Source organism: Lucilia sericata, unplaced genomic scaffold (genome assembly GCF_015586225.1).
Source record: "Lucilia sericata isolate MDLA Ls3-8-SP2 unplaced genomic scaffold, ASM1558622v1 Contig000489F_arrow, whole genome shotgun sequence".
Taxonomy (NCBI): domain Eukaryota; kingdom Metazoa; phylum Arthropoda; class Insecta; order Diptera; family Calliphoridae; genus Lucilia; species Lucilia sericata.
Genome location: NW_023994503.1, coordinates 95,353 through 115,408, shown reverse-complemented (window position 1 = coordinate 115,408; position 20,056 = coordinate 95,353). Strand labels below are relative to the sequence as shown.

The window sequence follows — 20,056 nt, the reverse complement described above, 5'->3', positions numbered from 1 at the left end:
TTTGTTTTTAATTTAAAATGCATTTGCTTATTGGATTGAAAAAAACTTAAATTCAAAGAAATATTAAACAGCAACAATAATTATAATTAAGAAAATTGTTTAAAAAATAAATTAGGGAAAAGGAAAACAAATAATTTGTATTTTAGAACTATTTAATACATTGAAATACAAGAAAATTTAAAAAAAGTCGCTGCATAGTAAGATCGATCGTGTTTTTGTTCCTTTTCGATTGATAAATTCAAAGATGGCAATTAAAAGTCAATTACTTAATTATTTTAGTTTTTTGTTTGTGACAAATGGCAGGACTAACTAATGTTGTTTTCTTCAAAAATTATATATTGCTTAAAAAGAATGTTTTAACTACTGGTTGTTTTTTTTTTTTAATTTTTTATAAACATTTCATGTTTCGAGTGAATTTTTAGCTTAAGAGTTGTTAATGTGTGTGTTTATTACTTTTAAGGCTTAAAACTTAATTAAAATACATAGACGTAGGTTGCAAGTTATGTTTGTAAGTATGCACCATCATAGAGGATTGACTTTTTGTATAATTTCAATTTAAGCACCTTAGAAAGCCAAACCAGCATCACGGTAAGTGGTGAAGATCTTTTCAATAGAGTTGACATAGGCAGCGGTTCTCAAGTCAAGACCCAAGTTGTACTTCATGGCGGTCTTCATGATAGCGCGAGCCGAACGTTCCATGGTGTAATCCAAACCAGAGTGGACAATATCCTTTTCAGAGGCACCAGAGATGCGTTTTTGGAAAGCTTCGGAGGGTGTAACAGGAATGCGACCACCAACACGACCGAAACGACGTTCCAAAGATTCTTGGACAGATTCTATATTTATATGAATAAAAGTTAAAAGGGAAAATATTTATGATTAGTGTTTTTTAATATATAGAAAGAAAACATAAAACATAAGTATTGTGAACATAAATACAAAATAAAATTTCCATAAAAAATAATTTTAATAAAAATACAAAAGTTAATAGAAAATATTAAAAGAAAAATAAAGCAAAAGTGGGTGGAAATAATGTTTTAAAGGGATGCAGCTATGTTTGTAAATATATAAATAAAAGTAAAAATGTGTTAAATAATCATTTAGCTTTTTTTTTTTTTAATAGGGATAATACATTAAATACTACAGTGCTCCTCTATAAACTACACATAACACAGACCGATATATTTTAGCTTGTGGCAAATAGACTTTAAAATATTACTTATACCACCCGTAGTCCATATAACTTCAATATCTTTTAAATAAATAGTTTGTTAAAAGTTTTACATTAAACACCAATTTTCTGAAACCCATAATGTTTTTTCTAATTTTCATAATCGTAAACTATATGTATAAGTTATTTGGACGGTGTTGGAGTAAGTTATTTTACCTGCAATTCCAATAAATATTAATCAAAACAAAAAACATTTAAATACAATAGCTTTGTCCCAGTACTTGAACAATTTGTAGGTTTAACTATTTCATTATTGAGGATTTTCAAATGAATTTTTTTACCAAAATCCGACAAATTTGTTTAGTACCACAAACAGACCAAATATGTACAAAATGTAAGGATAGGGAGAAAAACTAAAAACTAATGATAGCATTGATAAGTTGTTTCGTTTTTTAGAAATGATAAAGAAAATTATAATTTATGACTAAACATAAAGACGTAAATAATAATAAAAAAGTATGAAATTAAAAAAAGAAATGAAAAACTGTACCGTCCAAAACAAATCTTTCAATAGACTGTTGTACTGAGGCTAAATTGATTTAAGAAGAAATAGAAAACGAAAAAAGAACAAAATTACTATTGCGAAAATGCCAACAATCAAATAGCTACAATACAGAACTAATGTAAAGAAAGGTATTTTGACTTTTAATAGAATATTAAACTAAAAATATGTTGTAGACAATGAAAGTGAAATTTAGAAAAAGGTCTTCTTAATAAAGTTAAAACTTAAATGATTTTTAAAATGTTTTAATAAACAAATAATAAAATGAAATTAAAAAGAAGCCAAACCAAATGAAGTGTAATTAAAATAATAGCATAATATATAACGTAAAACCATTGTAATGGAATTTTAGCTTAATTTCAGCTTAAGCCATATGATTATATTAAGCGAATTTCTTTTTTTGTTTAAGAACTAAGCCAAAAAACCCTTTAATATAATAAAATAATAAATAAAGTTTGTATTTAAACAAAAAAGGAAATAAACTGGCAATGAACTTACCCAACAAGTGGTAGTTGGATTCACGTTCATATTTGAAGGTAAGACGACCATATGAGACATGGTTCAAGTTCTTCAACCATTCGAAGAAGGAAACGGTTACACCACCAGCGTTAATGTACAAATCGGGAATAACCAAGATGTTACGATCGATCAAGATTTTATCGGCAGCGGGGGTGGTTGGACCGTTGGCAGCTTCGGCAATGATCTAAAAGTAAACGAAAAATACCATGACAATTTATTGGATTATTTTTATTTTAATAATTACAACTTACTTTAGCATTGATTTTATGGGCATTTTCACTGTTGATAACCTTTTCAACAGCAGCAGGGATGAAGATATCACAAGGTTCGAACATCAAGTTTTCACCTTCGTAGGGTTTGGCGTGTGGGTAACCAACAATGGTGCCGTGTTCGTTCTTGTAGTCTTCCAAAGCCTAAAATGAAAATTTAAAATTGGAAGTAGGTATAAGTAAAGATGTAAATGATCGGAGGTATAAATTGATAAACATACCTTAGGATCAATACCCTCTGGGTTGAAGATGGAACCGTCGTGTTCAATGACACCAATGCAGGTGGCACCAGCACGGGTCAAGTAGCGGGTAGAGTGGAGACCGACATTACCGAAACCTTGAACGATGAAAGTCTTGCCACCCCAGCCGGGAGTGGTGCCAATCATGCTCATGTAGTTGGCTTCATTGATGAAGTTTTCCAAACCGTGGAAAACACCACGACCGGTAGCGGAAACACGACCGTGAATACCACCTTGGTTAATGGGCTTACCAGTTACACAAGCGTGAGCATTGATATCCAAGTGACCGATGGTCTTGGCATAAGTATCGGCAATCCAGGACATTTCACGTTCACCAGTACCCATATCAGGGGCAGGTACATCGACACCGGGTCCAATGAAGCCCTTCTTGGCCAATTCAAGAGTGAAACGACGAGTGATCTTTTCCAATTCATGTTCAGAGTATTCCTTGGGGTTGATCTTCAAACCGGCCTTAGCACCACCGAATGGTACATCAACACAGGCACACTTGAATGTCATCAAAGCGGACAAGGCTTTGACTTCATCACGAGATACATCCATAGAGAAACGGATACCTAAAAGAGAGCATAACAAAAAAACATTAGTCATTTACTAAACAAACAAAAAAATCAAGGCAAAATATATTTTAAATATTCGTCTTAAACAGCAAATACTCAACATAATTGCATAAAGAAAAATATGTCTTTATCTACATACATATTTGTATATCTCTAGAATTAGTAGTTCAGTTGGCTAGAGTCCAAAATAATTTCATTTTCGCTTGTCTTTAAAATTTAAATTTAGGCATTGTCTGTTTTTAGTTTTCTTCGAAGAAAGTAAAATAAGAAAAAAAAAACAAGTGTTTTCTTTATATAAAATATGCAACATTTTTAGGCGCTGATGAGTCTGTTAAATTAAACGATCCCATTTGTTAATTGTTACAAACACCTGAGCTATTTGGCAAATAAATGGGTTGCATTTAGACACCACGTTTCAGTGCAGTTATTTCTTGAAAACATGTGATTTGTTGCTATTTTGAAAACGTGTTGACACAAATTTTCAATTGAATCTTATGTTTAAATTTAGGTTCTTTTAATTGTTTAAGAATGTGTGTTGTAAGGAAAAATTTCGATTTGGGAAACCACGCATTTAGTTTAATATAAAGTTAATTTATATTTTTATAACATTATTGTTTTTTATATATTTCTTTTGTATGTTTATTTGCAGTATTTGATAAGATAAATTGTTTCTACAATGTTATCTTGAAGAAATTTAATGTTACTTTTAAAAACAACTTTGTATTTAGTTGCTAACTATGGTTTAGTTTTGGGTATATTTGACCAAAAAATTGAATGTGTTTGTTAACCATAAGGTTTTTATTAGTTTATGATAAATGATAAAATTGTTATTAAATAAACAGTTTAAAGTTTTGTTTTAATTAAGATTTTCTTTTTAAATTACCGATGGTATGTATTTTGAAACAAAATGTCTATTTCGGGCTAACACCTACAAGAGAGTTTCCAAATAGGGACGATTGGCATTAATCCGATTAAACTATACGAGGGATATAGAGACACTATCAACCATATAGAGAGACACTATCAACCATATAGAGACACTATTAACCATATAGAGACACTATCAATCATTCTTGCAATAGTGAAATGGATTGAAAAGTGTCTAAGGACTTATGGCCTTATGCTGATACAAAGACAACCTGGATATTTATTGTACTGGACAGACGATTTAAACATACATCACTCAAAATTGTAAGTGTAAAAGCTTTCTAAGATATGCTTTACCTATAGTTATATGGATATCATATACATTTAAATTTGCAAATATGTAATGGTTTTCATTAAAATTCGATCACTACCAATGGGTTAGTTGTCATGTGCAAAATCTCAATTGTATAACCAGTTTTTACTACTCTAGAGGTACGTTTTGTTTTGCCCAAAAAAAAACCTACTACGTGTGTATTTTTTTGTTATTTGATTAGATCACCAAAAAAAAAAAAAACAAACAAACAAATTTTGTTTTTAGCACAAAAACTGTACTAAATATTGTACTAAAATAAAATTGTATTAAAAAAAAAAAAAAACAAACAAACAAATAACCGTAAAAAAGTAAATATGTACGAAATTATTTATGATACAGTCATACATAAAAAACAAATGTATGCGTAAATGTTTGCTTCGGTATTAGTTTATTTGCGCATTATAATACAAATGAAAGCATTTCATTTTTGTTATCTTTTTCTTAAAAAAAAAAAACTGACAAATAGCAACAAAAAATTTAAATATTTAAAAAAATTAAATGCGAATTTAGTTAACAAAAAATATATATAAGAATTTATACTAAATATAATTAACACATTTTTGAATGAAAATCTAACATTATGCATATATTATAGAAAAAGATCATTAAAGATTAGTTAGTGTCAACAAATTAAAAACTGCTGACGCAAAATATAAATTTCAAACTTGTACTTAAAAAATGTAGAAAAAATAACAACAAAAATATTTAAAGTTTTAATAGAGGAAAGAAAAGATATGATTTTATTAAAAATTAGTTTATTTGCGGAATTAAATTAAAGAATTTTATGAAAACTTAGAATATTATATAATTTCTTTAAATAAAAACAATTTTATATTAATAAAATCTATTAAAAATAATAAAAAATCATTGAAAACTTTAATTAATTGGCGCCAAATTAACCACATATAAAACTTGTTGTATGTATAGAATAGAAATTTTGTAAAAACAATCTAAATTATACAAATATATACGCAATCAATTTCATTTTTTATTTCTATTTCATTAGCTGATTTTCGGCCAACATCGTCAACAAAAATCGCGTGACAAACAAAAAAATCTACGAAAACAAAAAGAAACCTCATAATAAGCTAAACAGTATAGGTGCTATATTTAAATTTAAAATATCTGCTTCGTTCAATATTTTAAATTTCGTTTTTTTTTTAAGATTGTTAAATTGAATGCTACCACTACTAATACTAACAACCATTAGTTAGAAACGTTAGAAACAATTTGACCAATACTATGACATTGAATTTGTAAAAAAACTTGTATCTGCTATAACAATGAAATGGGGGCTCGTTTGTTTATATGTAGGTACTACACATACCCCCATGTGGGTTATTTATATATGTATATATAGCAACTTTAGATAAAAATACATATATACCGCTTGACATATAAATGTTTTCCTAAAGAAATTGTTTGCAAAAAGTGTGAAAACAAGATTTAGTTGTCAGGTGATTTAGAAAAAAAAAAAACAAAAACAATTTAAATTTATGAAAAATAAAAATATACATAACAACTTTGTATAACAAAAAACAACATTTAGGTTTTATTAAAATTATTTTAAATAAGATTATTATTTTAAGTGAAAAATTAAATTAAAAGTTTGCCTTTTTTAGAGGTTATAAGAGAAATTTTTATTATGTAAATTTTAAATGAATTATTTTATTAAATAAATTAAGAGATTTTTAGCATTTTTTAAATAAACAATAAGTATTTGGAATTTATACTTAGTATGTAGTATTTGTATCTTTAATTACAAATAATTAGAATAACAGGGATCATCAAATTATTAAAAAACATACAAGAGTACGCATTCTAAAGACCTACTGACCACCTCAGTATTTGCCAGATTTATCTTTGTGATATATGAACCTAAAATTTGAACAAATCGGGTTTAGTTTCATTCCTGATATTTTTGCTATGAATCTAAATAATTCATTCTTTTTTAGGGAGAGTTAAAAGTTACAACTTCATGAATTTAAAATTTCTTTAGATCATATTTTTGAATCATCTAATTGTCAGAAATGATATCTTCCAGAATAAAAGAGAGCATTTTTATGCGAAACAGTATAACGACTACAAGATTTTTATAATTTTGCTGTAAAATAAAAGTAAAATGTATAAATTTTAACTTGTTTGCGTTCATAATAACATTTTTATGAATATAGCGGAAAACGGGATTTATTCAAACATTTTGTTAAAATATCTGGAAAATCTGATGTGATGGTTAAATTCTGAGGTAAAATTTGGATATAGATCAACTCTATATTGCAGCGATAGTGCAATTTTCAACTGATGAATGACCTATCTGGGCATATAAATTTCTAGTTTGCTACTATCTGTCGCATCAGTTTTTGTAAGGGACAAGTTAATATAATTGAATGTTCTTGGTGCAGTAGAAGTTATCTACCAAACATTATAGAACAAAGGATATTGATTTCTTAAAACTTTGGTTATTAATTGAATATTTCTTTAGGCTCGAGTTCCAAATTGTAATGATATTTTGAATTATAATACTGAAAATTTTAATTTTTCGGACACAATTCATATTTCGTTTTAATTCACTTCAGAGTGGAGTAATCTAGGATTGTGAACGTAACTTTATACTCATAGACTAGGCTATTATTTATAAGGACAGCTATAAGAAGAGTACCTCAAAGTTTTTGAATAATTGAATTAGTAATCATATCAGATTTGCGACCTTTTCTAGATCGCTTTTTACTGAATTTGGCAGTTTCGTTTTAGAGATTTTAGGAAAAGTATTTATAAGAAGAAAGATCGATATTTCCTTTCGAATCTTCGCCAAATGCTTTTGCTAAACAATAAAAACATCTAGATAATAATTATATATATCTAAAGCTAAAGTAATTTCTGAAATAATACACATTTCTTATGTGTCACAAATAATACAAAGAAAATATAACACTTTCATAATTAAAAGTAGGAGACCAATTCACGTGCTTAAATAATTTATTTAAAATACATAAAATATTATAAATTAATAAAAACAAACTTTGTTTCAAATAAAAAAAAACAAATTTAGTATATAAATTTCACTTTGATTTATGATATTTACAATATATTTATATTGCATCATTGATAAATTGCTCAAACAGTATACTAAACTGCCAATGTAACGTAAACTAATAAAAAAAAAACATTATTAAACAAAAAACACATGATCAGGCAGGAAAACAATTAAAATTTTAAATATATTTTTTTTTATAAAATTTTCAAACTTGTGTTTGAATGTAAAACTGATTAAATGTATTTTATAGTGCAAAAATATTTGCATATTTATTTGTTTACATTACAATTGATAATAAAATCACTTTTACTTTGTTTTGGGTAAAAAAAATAAAAATGCATTAGACTACAACATTGAACAAGGGGCATTACTTAGTGAGGTTTAACAGCTCAATATTTAATATACAATATGTACATACAAATTTGAATAATTTACTGGATAATCTATTTGGTACAAACTATAAGTAGTTTACATTTCATATTATATTAATGTATGTACACAATTGTTGTAGTAAATTGATAAGCGCGCCTAGTAATTTGTCACAAGACTTGATTAAGTAGATGAAAAAAAATGAAAACAACCACTCAATCTATTTTATTTATGACATCTTATAAATATTGGTTGATATGTTTAAAGTGTAAGATTAACATTTACGATAAAGTTTTAGAAAAATATAATCGTATCTTTATATAGATAAGGAATAAAAGCATAAATGACACATATTTTTTTTTGAAAAACCAATAAAGATATAAGTAAAAAAATATTTTAATCTTTAATAATAACCTGCCAACAGCCATCAATTAGAACGGTTAATTAAATGAGTGAGTGTAGTAAGTAGGTAGGTTTGATGACTTGCCCCCTGATAAGGTTAGATTTTGTTGTTTTTATTTTATTGATACATTGATGAATTCAATAAAATTTATAGTACTGTTAATATAAATGTTTAATAACAAGTTTAGTTTTATAATTTTTTATAGCAACAACTAAATAAAAAAATAGTTTTTTATGTATTTGTTAAAGCAACTATATTAGAACTCAGGATTGAATTTAGAATTTGTTCTAAAAACAACTTCTAGAACGAGTTTATACAGAACCACTTCATATTCATGAGTAGAATTCATGGACTGGTGATTTTGCCATTACTTTTAGAACTCCTACTCTGGAATATTGTTGTGATTCTAAAGTAATTCTATGAAGGTTTCAATGTTTCCATTTCTCTATTCATTTTCTTCTTTATGTTATTTTTGGTTTTTGTTGTGTTTTTGTTTCTCTATCTTTGGATCTTTACTTTATACGAAGGGAATCACAATAGACCTTATGGTCTCCAAGTGAAGTTGCAATTTTAGTTGATGCATAACTATTCTTAACCTAACCTTACAAACAAAAATCGTTGAGAAAAGAACAAATTTCAAAACTGTTCTAAAAAAGGTTTGTAAATTGTTTAATTAAATTCCCTAGAAGTAGTTCCGAGCACCAACATGTATTCAAAAAGCCTATTTGCATTAAGGCTTTGATTGTATTAGGACTGAAGTAATGAATCGAAACAGAAAGGTACTACCATCATAAAATCTCTTCTTCTATTTTTAAAACTATTCCATTTGCAGGGTAATAATTTTTTTTTAAAAAGTTGTTATTGATGTGAAATGAGTACATCTGTTTTATAATTTTATAAATAAACAAATAATAACTAAACCTATTGAACTTTTAATGTTTGTATAAATTTTTGTTTAATCCAGTTTATTTAATTAAAGCAAAATTTAAAAAAAATACAAGTAGATTATAGAAATACATAATAAAAGTGACAATTTTCTAATAGGAAAATTTTTTTCTTATCAAAATTAAACTATTATATAGCAAAGCCATAACATTTTATTTAATAAAATTCTTTAAAACAATGCGACATTTTAACCTTGAAATTTAAAGGCAAAATATTTAATACATTTGAAAAAAAATAAAGAAAAATAAAGACAAAATAGCAACAAAGTATTTTGGACATTTAGAAACTAATGAAATGGTGTATAAAATATATTAATAGAAATTTATCGGTGTTGTTTACGTAAAAAATATATATACATATACAAATAATAATAACAAGAATAAAAACAAAATATATTCGTATATAATATATACTTCAAAAACGTGTCAAAAATCATCATGGTATAATATAAAAAAGATTAAAATGTGTATAACAAACAAAAAATCAACCAACAACAAAAATAATTTTATTAATCATTTTATTTTTTCGGTTGTTTATTTAATACTTAACTATAAGAGCTTGTTTAAAAAAGAGAAGAGATTGATACTTTTTGATCATGCGGTTTTTTTTCAACAATAATTGCATGTGTTTTATTAATTTTAACTGTTGCCAAGCTTCTTATTAAATTTTATTCGTTATTTGTTTGATAACATGTTTTGAATTCATACAAATGCCGGTATTTTTAAGGTTTTACTAATATTTTTTTATGATTTTAATAAAAAAATATACTTTATTGCTAATTGTTTGCTAAAAAAAACCTTACAATAGTTTTACTGATTATTATGAAAAGTGTGAAAATCGTTTAAAACAAATTGAAATATCTAATTTTTTATTTAAACAAAAAAAAACTTAATTTTAAATACAAATAAAACCGACTTTGTAATAAATAACTTTAAAAACTTATTAAGTTTATTTACAATTTAGTAAAGTGCTTATAATTTTTATATAAACTTTAGTTTAAGAGGTTCTATTTGTAAACGTGTTTTACACATTAGTCAATTAATTAATAATAATGAATTATTAATGAAAATGTTTACAAATACTAAACAATTTAAAGGTTTTTCAATACAGTTAAAGAAAATGTTTCATTATTTAATTTTTATATTTATCACATTTGCCAATGACAAAATTCTTATTGTTTTTATAATACTGCTTTGTTTTTGTTTGCAAAATTTTAATGCCAAATGTAAACAAATAAACAAACAAATATTATAATGAAAATAGTAAAATTATCATGTAAATAAACAAAATAGCAAAATACGTACAAAAAAATACTGATAATAAAGTATGTAATTGTATACAAATTCACTCATATGTATTTGTATATCAAAAGGAATTTTGATTGTATTCATCTTATTACGGGATTTAGTGAAAAATCCTAATGACAATAATGGTAATAGGAAACATTTGCAAAATATTTTCGAATATTTATGTGAGACACTGTATGTTTATTTAACATAACTTTTCAAAACTAACTTTCCGAGTAATTTTTAAGATATTCCAAATTTCTCAATTTCAAAATAGGAACGAAACTATTAAATTTGTATTATACAAATACGATTTTAAAAGCTACCTCTTACACAATTTGCTTTTAAAATCGGATTTTGGGTTCATAAATGAATATAAACTATTAAAAAAGCTTCGGTATACAGTTTTGTTACAAAATTACCTGTATTTGTTAAATGCAATTATAAATATCGACAAAGTTGAAACAAAATGCTTGACATCTCGAAAACGATTTAGTTAATTTCAATATTCAAAATGCTATGAGAACTTATTCTTTGTTAAATTTGGAAGCTATGATCAATTATGGACCGATCTGAGGTATTACCTGTATATGTATATTCTAAAGGGAGTTAATAACAATAATTAAATAGTATGTTAATTTGAAGGTAGCTATATGAAAATTTTAACCGATTCTATTAATTTTCAATTATTTAAGGTTCGGATGTCGCAGATATCTTGGGTCTTCTAAAAACTCGAAATATACTTAATAATAATAAAAATATTAAGTTAAAATTCTTTGTCATCTCAGAATTACAATGAAAATTGTAAATTAATCTAAAATCCAGTTTCATAATCACCATGATAATGAAATATTCAATTCTAAATTATAATTAAATATTTGAAAAAATAACCTAATACAATTGCAAGGCCATTGACGTTGAACATTAACAAATTAAAGACTATATGGTAACAACATAATAGGTTCCGACACCCTTTGGGGTGGCTAAATCAATAGCCTAATGCGTCTAGACTTATGCAATGCAAAAGACCAGCATGTATGTAGGTGCACCTACAATCTTTAAAAGCCTGTGAGAAATTTAACGAAAAAACCACCTAAAATTTTTAGATAGAACATAAACATTTATTTTCGTTTGCTTATAAAAATAGCACAAACAAAATAATCATTATTGTTTGTGTTTTGTAAACATGTTCATTGCGGTACTTGTTGTTTTTGTTTGCACACATATGAACAACAACAGCAACAAGAACATTGCAAAAAAGAAGGCAGACACACGCCAAAGACGAAAAATAAAAATAAAGTACAACAATGCGTCAACAAGAAAATGTTGAAAAAGTATATAGAAAAAGGAAACAAGAAAAATTATTACATAATGCAATAATGAAAAGTATTTGACACAAAAAAGTAGAGTAGGGAATTCCAGACATCTTTAGTATTTTTATACAAAATTTATAAGAATTTTGTGAATTTTTCTTAAATTCTCCCATAAAAAGGGGGAATATAATAATAAATCTCATTTGGAATTTCTTTTACTTACCGCCCTTGGTTGGTACACGATGGGTAGAGTGCTGGGCACGGTAACCGGTAATCAATTCAAAATCACCGGAATCACGACGCAATGGGAAGGCAATTTCAATGATATGGTCACAAGGTTGCATAAGCATCAAGATACCCTTAACCTTCTTTTTCTTGTCTTCCATAGACAATTTGCCTTTCATGTCGTCCAACAAACGGTCTTCGGCAATTTGACAACCACGGTGGAAGAAGTACTCTACCATGTCGAAGAAACGGGGATCTTTGGCAGTGGGTACATCCTTTAGGCGTTCGGGAATTTGGTATTCAGCATAGCCACGTGCTTGCAAAGCAGCGGTGGGCATAGCCTTAACCAAAGTGGCAACTTCCTGGCGGACGGCAGCCTGACGAGCTAAACTTTTCAAATGGTACATTTTGTACTTTTACTGTTGTTGTATGCACACACAAATCACACACTAAACAATTCCCCAACACAAAGTAAAACACTTTTGAGTTGGTTTATTAGTTTCTTAATTAAAACAAAAAAGAATTTGATTCTTTAATGTTTTTTCTGTATAGTAAAACTATTTGGCTCGAGCTGCACACAACTGTTGGCAAACCGACACCTCGACTAACTGATAGAAATTCCCTTTCAAATCGTTTAAATTGGATTTTTTAGCTGCTTCTTCGATTTAATCAAGTGCAACAACAATGAACGACGATGTCGTTATCAAGCACCTGCGTCGACAAACATTAACGACGGCCGCAGACACTACAAATTTCGACGGCGGTTTAAAATCGGATATAAGTCGGCTAAGTTTTCTGCTGTTTTTAAACTAAAATATTAAAAATTATGAATGTTAATATGTATTTTTCAAGAAATCTATCAAGTCAAAAATGTAGTTTTTCAAAGTTCCTCTAAAATTTTTATTTATGAAACCACAAATCTGTCTACGAATTCGTATACTCATATATCTCATATACTCATGGATAATTCAAGGATGTCATGGTCAGACTAATTGCCCTGCCAGCAACTCAACTAACTTTAAATGTATTAAAAGCCGACTTTTTCATCAACTAGTTATGGTTGATTCTTGGATTATTTTTAATGGAGCCAACTGACTATTTTAACATGGCGATGTCCTACGCAGTAGTCAATTGTCCGACTCTGCATGACTTTTCAACTACCCAGCAAAAAAAAAGTGGGGGAAAAGAAGAAGAATTTTCACCACAAATAACATACTTGAAGTACTTCCAATTTTGGTGAAAAACCTATGAATTTTACATTAGCGTGTCATTGGAGGGATGTTGTTCATTTTTGACAACTTTGAACTACATCTAATCTTATTCATAGATGCAGTAAAAATCCGATATTTGGATGTCAAAAATAAACCACATTCTTTCAATGACACGCTTATGTAAATTTCATTGGTTTTTCACCAAAATTTGATGTACTTCGAATATGTTATTTGTAGTGACTTTTCAACATCTCTTTCCTCACTTTTAACTCGGTTTTTATTTGTAAGGAAATATTTGGTTTATAGAAGCGAAAAATATGCAATCGCATTTTTAGATGTGATTAAGATGTCGTTTGTAAAGTGTGACATCAATTATTTTTTGCTGGGTAGCATAAAGTTAGTTACTAAAAAATTAGCTTAAAGGTAACTCTTTATTAACTAACTTAAAGTTAGTTGCAGAAAAGTCAAGTAATAGTTTTCTTTTGTATTCCCTACTGTATTAATTAATTACATTTTAATTAAATATATTTAAAATTTAACTACTAGTTATCTAAATTACATTTCGCTTTAATACAAGTTATGATATTAGTTCGTTAAAATAAATAGACATCAGTTTTCTGCAGGGGAACTAATAATAACACCGGTATTCATAAAATTATGAATGATTTGTTCATTATTTCCATGATTCCCATTGATCCAAATCTAAAATAAATTTTAAAATGTTATGTGTAATGTTAACTGTTAATGTATTATATTTACAGTATTAATCAGCAGAATTTAGAATTTAGGGACCGAGTTTTGAAATATTTAACCTTTTATAATTAATTTTTCCAATTTACTGACTCTAATTTCACAACGTATACAAGAAAATGACAAAAATGTAAAACAAAATTCCAAATAATAAAGAAACATGAGAAAACATGTCGAAACAAAATGCTCTCCAGATAATTTTGGGGTACTCCCGCATTATATGATAGTTAGCTTGTAGCTAGTCTTTAAAAGTCGGTTGTTTACGTTAATAAATACCAAATTTTGGAACATTTCTGCATTACATTGTTGTTCGTTTATAGTCAGTCTACTAAAGTTAACAAATAAAATCATAATAATAGAGAAACAAGAGAAAACATGTTGAAATACAATTAATTCTCTCCAGATAATTTTGAGGCACTTCTGCATTACATTATAGTTAGCTTGTAGTTAGTATTTAAAAGTCGGTTCTTTACGTTGCCAAATACAAAATTTCGGGACAGCTCTGCATTACATTGCAGTTAGCTTATAGTCAGTCTGTAAAAGTAAACTAGATGTGAATTTTTCTCGTAGTCGACTACAAAATTGCTGGCAGGGTGACTTTCTGGAACCGAGGGAGAATTCTTCTTATGTGGCGATTTTAATTCCCGTTTAACAGCTTACGGAGACTCTATTGATTGCAATCGTGGGAAAGCTCTTCAATCCAATATTCTCTCCTTCTCTTTTATGAATGACAATAGTACTACTTTCAAAAGATCTCTGGTCAGCTAGAGCTCTTTGTCATGGAGCTGACTTGGACCTATCTTTTACAAACTCTCATTTGTCTATGAACTGGTTCGTCGCTCAGAAAACAATAGGTAGCAGTCACCACTTCCCTGTGCACATTAACCTGAAAGAAATATCTCAACTCGATTCAAACTTTTTATCCAAGAACAAATAAATATTTGTATTTATTTAATTCAGCTATTTTTTAAATTAATATCGCTAATTAAATTGTACCAGGACTGTACCTCTAGTTGGCCTAGTACATCTATTATGACCACGAGAACTTATAGATTTTCAACGTGTTACACTTTCTCTAGAGCTAACAATAAATATTTAGTAAATAGTAGTATAACATACATATTTATAAATGTCCCTAGAATAATTATTTAAATTATATTAATAACTTGTTAAATTATTCTTAATTTGTTTAAAAAAAAAAAGTTTTTGTTGCAAATAAACAATTTGTATAATAATAATATTTCAAATTTATATAATCTTTGAGCATGAGAAAATGCATCAATTCCACACCAGCGTAACGTCATTTACAATTCCTCGTAACACTTACATTTCTTACCGGGACGATTTTGCTGAGATACCCCGCCTCTAAGTAGCATGCTCAGTTCATATAAAAACGGTTATTGGAAATTTTGCTGAGCCTCAGAAAAATTCAAAAAATTTCCAAAAAAATGCAACCCTGGGTTGCACTTCTAGTTAGGGTTCTATAGTTGAAACGAAAAGTCGACTTTTCGACCTTTTGCATTTGGTTAAAAGTCGACCTTTCGACTTTTTCCATTTTATGAAAAGTCGATTTTTCGACTTTTCGACCTTTTTCATTTATTTAAAAGTCGACTTTTAGACTTTTCGACTTTTAGTATTTTATAAATGGTCGACTTTTCGACTTTTCGACTTTTTTCGACTTTTCGACTTTTTTTGACTTTTTTCGACTTTTTTCGACTTTTTTCGACTTTTTCCGACTTTTCGACATTTTCCGACTTTTCGACTTTTTCCGACTTTTTGACTATTTTCGATTTATTTCGACTTTTTTCGACTATTTTCGACTATTTCTTTACTTTTTTCGAGTTTTTCCGACTATTTTAGAGTTTTTGACCTCTTTTCCACTTTTTTAAAATTTTCGACTCTTTTCGACTTTTTTCGACTTCTCGACTTTTTCCGACTTTTTCCGACTTTTCGACTTTTTTCGACTTTTCGACTTTCTTCGACTTTTTTCGACTTATCGACTTTTTTCGACTTTTTTCGACTTTTCAACTTTTTTCGACTTTCCGATTTTTTGACTTTTCGACTTTTTTTTGACTTTTATTTACAAAGTCGACTTTTCGACTTTTTTCATAGACGATAGTCGAGTTATCGACTTTTTTGGAACAAAATAGTCGACTTCGACTTTTCGACTTTTTTCGACAAATAGTCGATTGTTCGATTAATCGAAAGTCGATTTATAAAACCCTACTTCTAGTGTAATAACAATGAACAATGGTGCAGAACCCTGTGCTGCAAATATTAACGGCGGCGGCTAACACAAAAATTTCGGCGCCGGCTTAAAATCGACTGTAAGTCAGGTAAGTTTTCAGTTATTTTTAAATTTTCAACAATTTTAAATTAAAAACGTAATTCGAGAGATTAAAAAGTGGGATTTTTTGAAAGGAAATATTTTAAAAATCGGGATTGCCTACTAAAATTTGTATATTTGTAGTGCTATTTTATTTATTTCTCTCGTTATACAACTCATTTTCACTAGATTTATTTTTAAACTCACGAGAACTATTAATTTTAACCTAAAATAGGCTATAAAACTAAGTTGCTGCTATTTTATTAATTCTAATCCAATTTACACATTCCGATATTGTGCCCTCTGGTTCCTCCTTCCTATGATTGTTGCTTCTTTTGTGAATTTCGAGGCAGATTTCGCCGACGATCCCGCCTTAAGAATATTATCATTGACTTTGTCAGCCTTGGGATTCCTTTGAGTTAGGTATTTCTTGGCTCCGACTATTTATAAGAAGACAGGGAGTACTATTTCTTTTTAAGTTTGTTCTTAGTTGTCAGCTCATCGGAATTTCTCATCCTCTTTGTATTAGATATTGAGGGATTATCTGATTTTTCCCTCGGAGTGTCCTGGTATTGACTCACTATTATTTCCTAAGGAATTTTCTTCAACGTTTTTGGTTCTAGGTAGTTTAGTTATGATCACCTCCTTCACCTACAATATTTAAAGGCTCAGAGTACATCCTTTTTTTTTTTTCGTCAATGCCAATGGCATGTCGTACACTTCAGCATTGTTCGCCACCGAGGCCAAGTTACTCAACTTAGTAGTAGGCATTTGCTATTTCTTTTGAATTTCAATAAAAACGTATCCGGATTTATTAAATATTTTTTACTGCTTTCAAACTTTGATTTAAAGCAAAATAAATTAAAAAGCTTTTTTGAACTTTTACTTAGTGCCATCTGTTATCAAACAAAAACAAACGCATAAATTTAACATTTTGACGTTTACGTTTTAGTCGTGTCATTCTGAATTAATGTCATTGAAAATAAAAAATACCGGCATTTGTTGTGCATTCTTTCATTTTAGCAAAAAACAACAAAAAGTCATTTGATAATTATTGCAAAATTGAAAGTAAATACTGAATATATTTAAAAAAAAATTTGGTACTTTTCCTACAGCGTGTGATCTTAAAAATAACACACAATAGGAGTTGGACTAAAATAGAGACAAAAGAACACAAGAAGTAAAATTGTTGTTTTTGTTGCAAATTATTAAAAACAAAAGGTGTGTGTTGGTTAAAACAAGTTTTATTTTGTTGTTCTTTTTTTCTTCTAGGGCGAACTGTTCCTCTTTTTAACATTATTATCAAACAATTTATTTAATTTAATGCGTTATAATAATTTATTGAATTTTAATAAAAGTGTTAAACTAAAATTATTAACAAATATATTTGCACGGCATCATACTAGCAGGACTACGGCCACAACAACAACAACTTCAGCAACCTCAACAGCTTTCGAAGTTAATAAACGTGATTTTGGGAACTTTTCAACAAGTCATCGAAATTTTTCTACCAAAACTTCCACGCCAACAACATTAACAGCAACCAAATCTGGGGCCAACTATAAGGTTAGTTGTAATATTTTTTAAACATAGAAATATTTATTGTTTAGAAATATGAGATGAAAAAAGTAAGGTTACATAAAAGTATGATCCATTTTTATTAAACAATAGAATCAGTTTTCTATTTGGAATTAGTTTAGAACTTTTTCAAAAACACAAAATGACGCAAAACTTGCTTTTGTATATTTGCATTTTTTGTAGATTCCACTACATAGATTTCTTCTGCATTATTTTTTGTTTATATTTATGTGTATTAATTGTTGACGCCTTTTATTTTACTCAAAAAAGAGAGCAGTTAAGGAATCAATTCTTTTTTCATTTAATCGTAAATAACTTACTACCTAATAAGGATATCGGGATAAAATATTACACTAATATGTTACGACCCAGGTTGGACCATAATTGATCATAACTCCTATATAATGTCCACTTCCGAAAATCACTTGGTCGTAAATAACATGAATTAATAATGATATTGGGATTTAGTTTTAATTGTTTGTGGTTTGTTTATATACAAATCATTCTGTTAAAGTTTTTTTCCGGATTGGCCCATAACTGTTAATAGCTCCCATATAAAGCCTCTTTCTTAAAATCACTTAATCGTAAATAACTCATTACTTAATTGGGTTCAAATTTTACATCAATATGTTTTGTATATACATATGTATATTTATTCAGCGACATTTTTCCCGAATCGCTTCATTATTTCAAAAACTTTTTGATCAATAATCGGTCCATAATCCACCATAAGGTAAGGTAATACGTTTAAGATTTTCAGCAAATATTCCTAAACTTAATTTGAAAAAGATTTAAACAAAATATGCAGTAGAAAATTATAAATTATAAGAAAGTCTGACAAGAGAAGCTATCTATTTCCTAATTTATTTTTATATTTTTGTATTTCAACAGATTGATTTCCCCTGAGACTATTGATTATTATTAATTTGACTAATAATAATAATAATAATAATAACAAGAAAACAATTTTTAAAGTTCTGAAACTGTGCAAAATAAAAAATGCTAATGTTCTTTTTTTTTAATCTATAAATAACAAACAGTTTGCAAATATTTATTTATTATTTCTTATCGTTTAGAGCTTTTTGTTTATTCTCTTATTAAACTTATTGCTGTTTGTTGCTAATTGCAGAATTTCTTTATGTTCGCTTTTTTCTTTAGTAATCAAATCTTTTTTGTATGCATTTTAATATTGAAAAATATTATAAACATATTTTCGAAAATAATTTAAATTGCAAAAAAGCTGTATCTACTATATAAAATATTTTTCTTTTATGAGTTCTTTGAACTATTTTTGTTTTAAATGTAGACGATTGGAGGAGAGAGGTCATAAAAAATCTAATCATCTTGCACTTGTTTAGTATATTGTATACAAAACATAAATAAATAAAAATTCGTGTGGGATACTTGAATTTTGTTTGTTTTCAATTTTTTATTTTGTGATAAGAAAATTGTATGTATGTATGTGTTCAAATATTTTCACTTTAAAAAAATCAAACCATTAATTTGGCGTCTCTTAACATAAGGTCTGAGATGAGTCAAATAATTTTGAAGAAAATGGGAATTTTGTTTTTAAAAAGCATTTATTTAACTTGCTATGCTAGTTTGATCAAAGGCCGTATTGTATATCAGTGGATAGGTAATTGGGTCTACTTTTTAAAAATATATAAAATTTTTAACAAATTAAAAGGAATGGACAACTTTTCTTAATAATGGCAAACCATGCTTTATAATGATGTTGGCAAAACATCAACATTTTCAAATCTTTTTAATTAAAATGCATATCGTTAGCTTTTCAGTAATTTTTCAATCACGCGGATGGAATGTTCTCTGTTGGTTCGGCAACAACACCTAGAGTCGTAATCGTAATAAGCCAAAGACATATTCTTACTCTCAGAGAACACACTGTGGTAAATCTGGTGAACAGTTCAAACTCTGAAAATTCCTTAACAAGGATGGAACATTCAATGGTATCACTTGTATGAGATTCCTAACATCTATTACCATTCAAACCTGCACATTTCTTACTTATCCGACATAT

At 27.9% G+C, this 20,056-nt stretch overlaps 2 protein-coding genes across 5 annotated transcripts in view; one reads left to right on the top strand and one right to left on the bottom strand.

Moving 5' to 3' along the window:
• Window positions 1–134: 134 nt before the first annotated feature.
• Window positions 135–12,844, bottom strand: LOC119605474 (glutamate dehydrogenase, mitochondrial). 2 transcript variants are annotated; one of them, XM_037958604.1, is made up of 6 exons: window positions 12,152–12,828; window positions 2,743–3,335; window positions 2,504–2,665; window positions 2,232–2,436; window positions 1,722–1,760; window positions 135–836 (listed from the first exon to the last, which is right to left on the bottom strand). In XM_037958604.1, the coding sequence occupies exons 1-6, from the start codon at window positions 12,558–12,560 to the stop codon at window positions 565–567; spliced, it is 1,680 nt and encodes a 559-aa protein (XP_037814532.1). In that variant the 5' UTR covers window positions 12,561–12,828; the 3' UTR covers window positions 135–564. The 2 variants fall into 2 exon arrangements, with proteins under 2 accessions (XP_037814532.1, XP_037814533.1); XM_037958605.1 differs by lacking the exon at window positions 1,722–1,760 and having other exon boundaries at window positions 12,152–12,844.
• Window positions 12,845–17,385: 4,541 nt separating this feature from the next.
• Window positions 17,386–20,056, top strand: part of LOC119605466 (probable aminopeptidase NPEPL1) — a 62,725-nt gene continuing 60,054 nt past the window's right edge. Inside the window, exons 1-2 of one of the 3 annotated variants that reach the window (XM_037958593.1) lie at window positions 17,386–17,661; window positions 17,847–18,006. Coding sequence is in view for 1 of the 3 variants with exons in the window: in XM_037958591.1 (XP_037814519.1) it covers window positions 17,764–18,006 (243 nt within the window). In the remaining 2 variants the exon portion in view is untranslated. Of the gene's footprint in view, window positions 17,662–17,712; window positions 18,007–20,056 lie in introns of all 3 variants that reach the window. The other 2 variants (XM_037958594.1, XM_037958591.1) reach the window with 2 other exon arrangements.

Coding starts and splice junctions, on each gene's coding strand:
- LOC119605474 (XM_037958604.1), bottom strand. CDS start 12,560: ATGTACCATTTGAAAAGTTTAGCTCGTCAGGCTGCCGTCCGCCAGGAA. Junction 2,666..2,742: donor CAGAGGGTATTGATCCTAAG/GTATGTTTATCA, acceptor TTTTCATTTTAG/GCTTTGGAAGACTACAAGAA. Junction 837..1,721: donor TGAAAGATTTGTTTTGGACG/GTACAGTTTTTC, acceptor ATATAAATATAG/AATCTGTCCAAGAATCTTTG.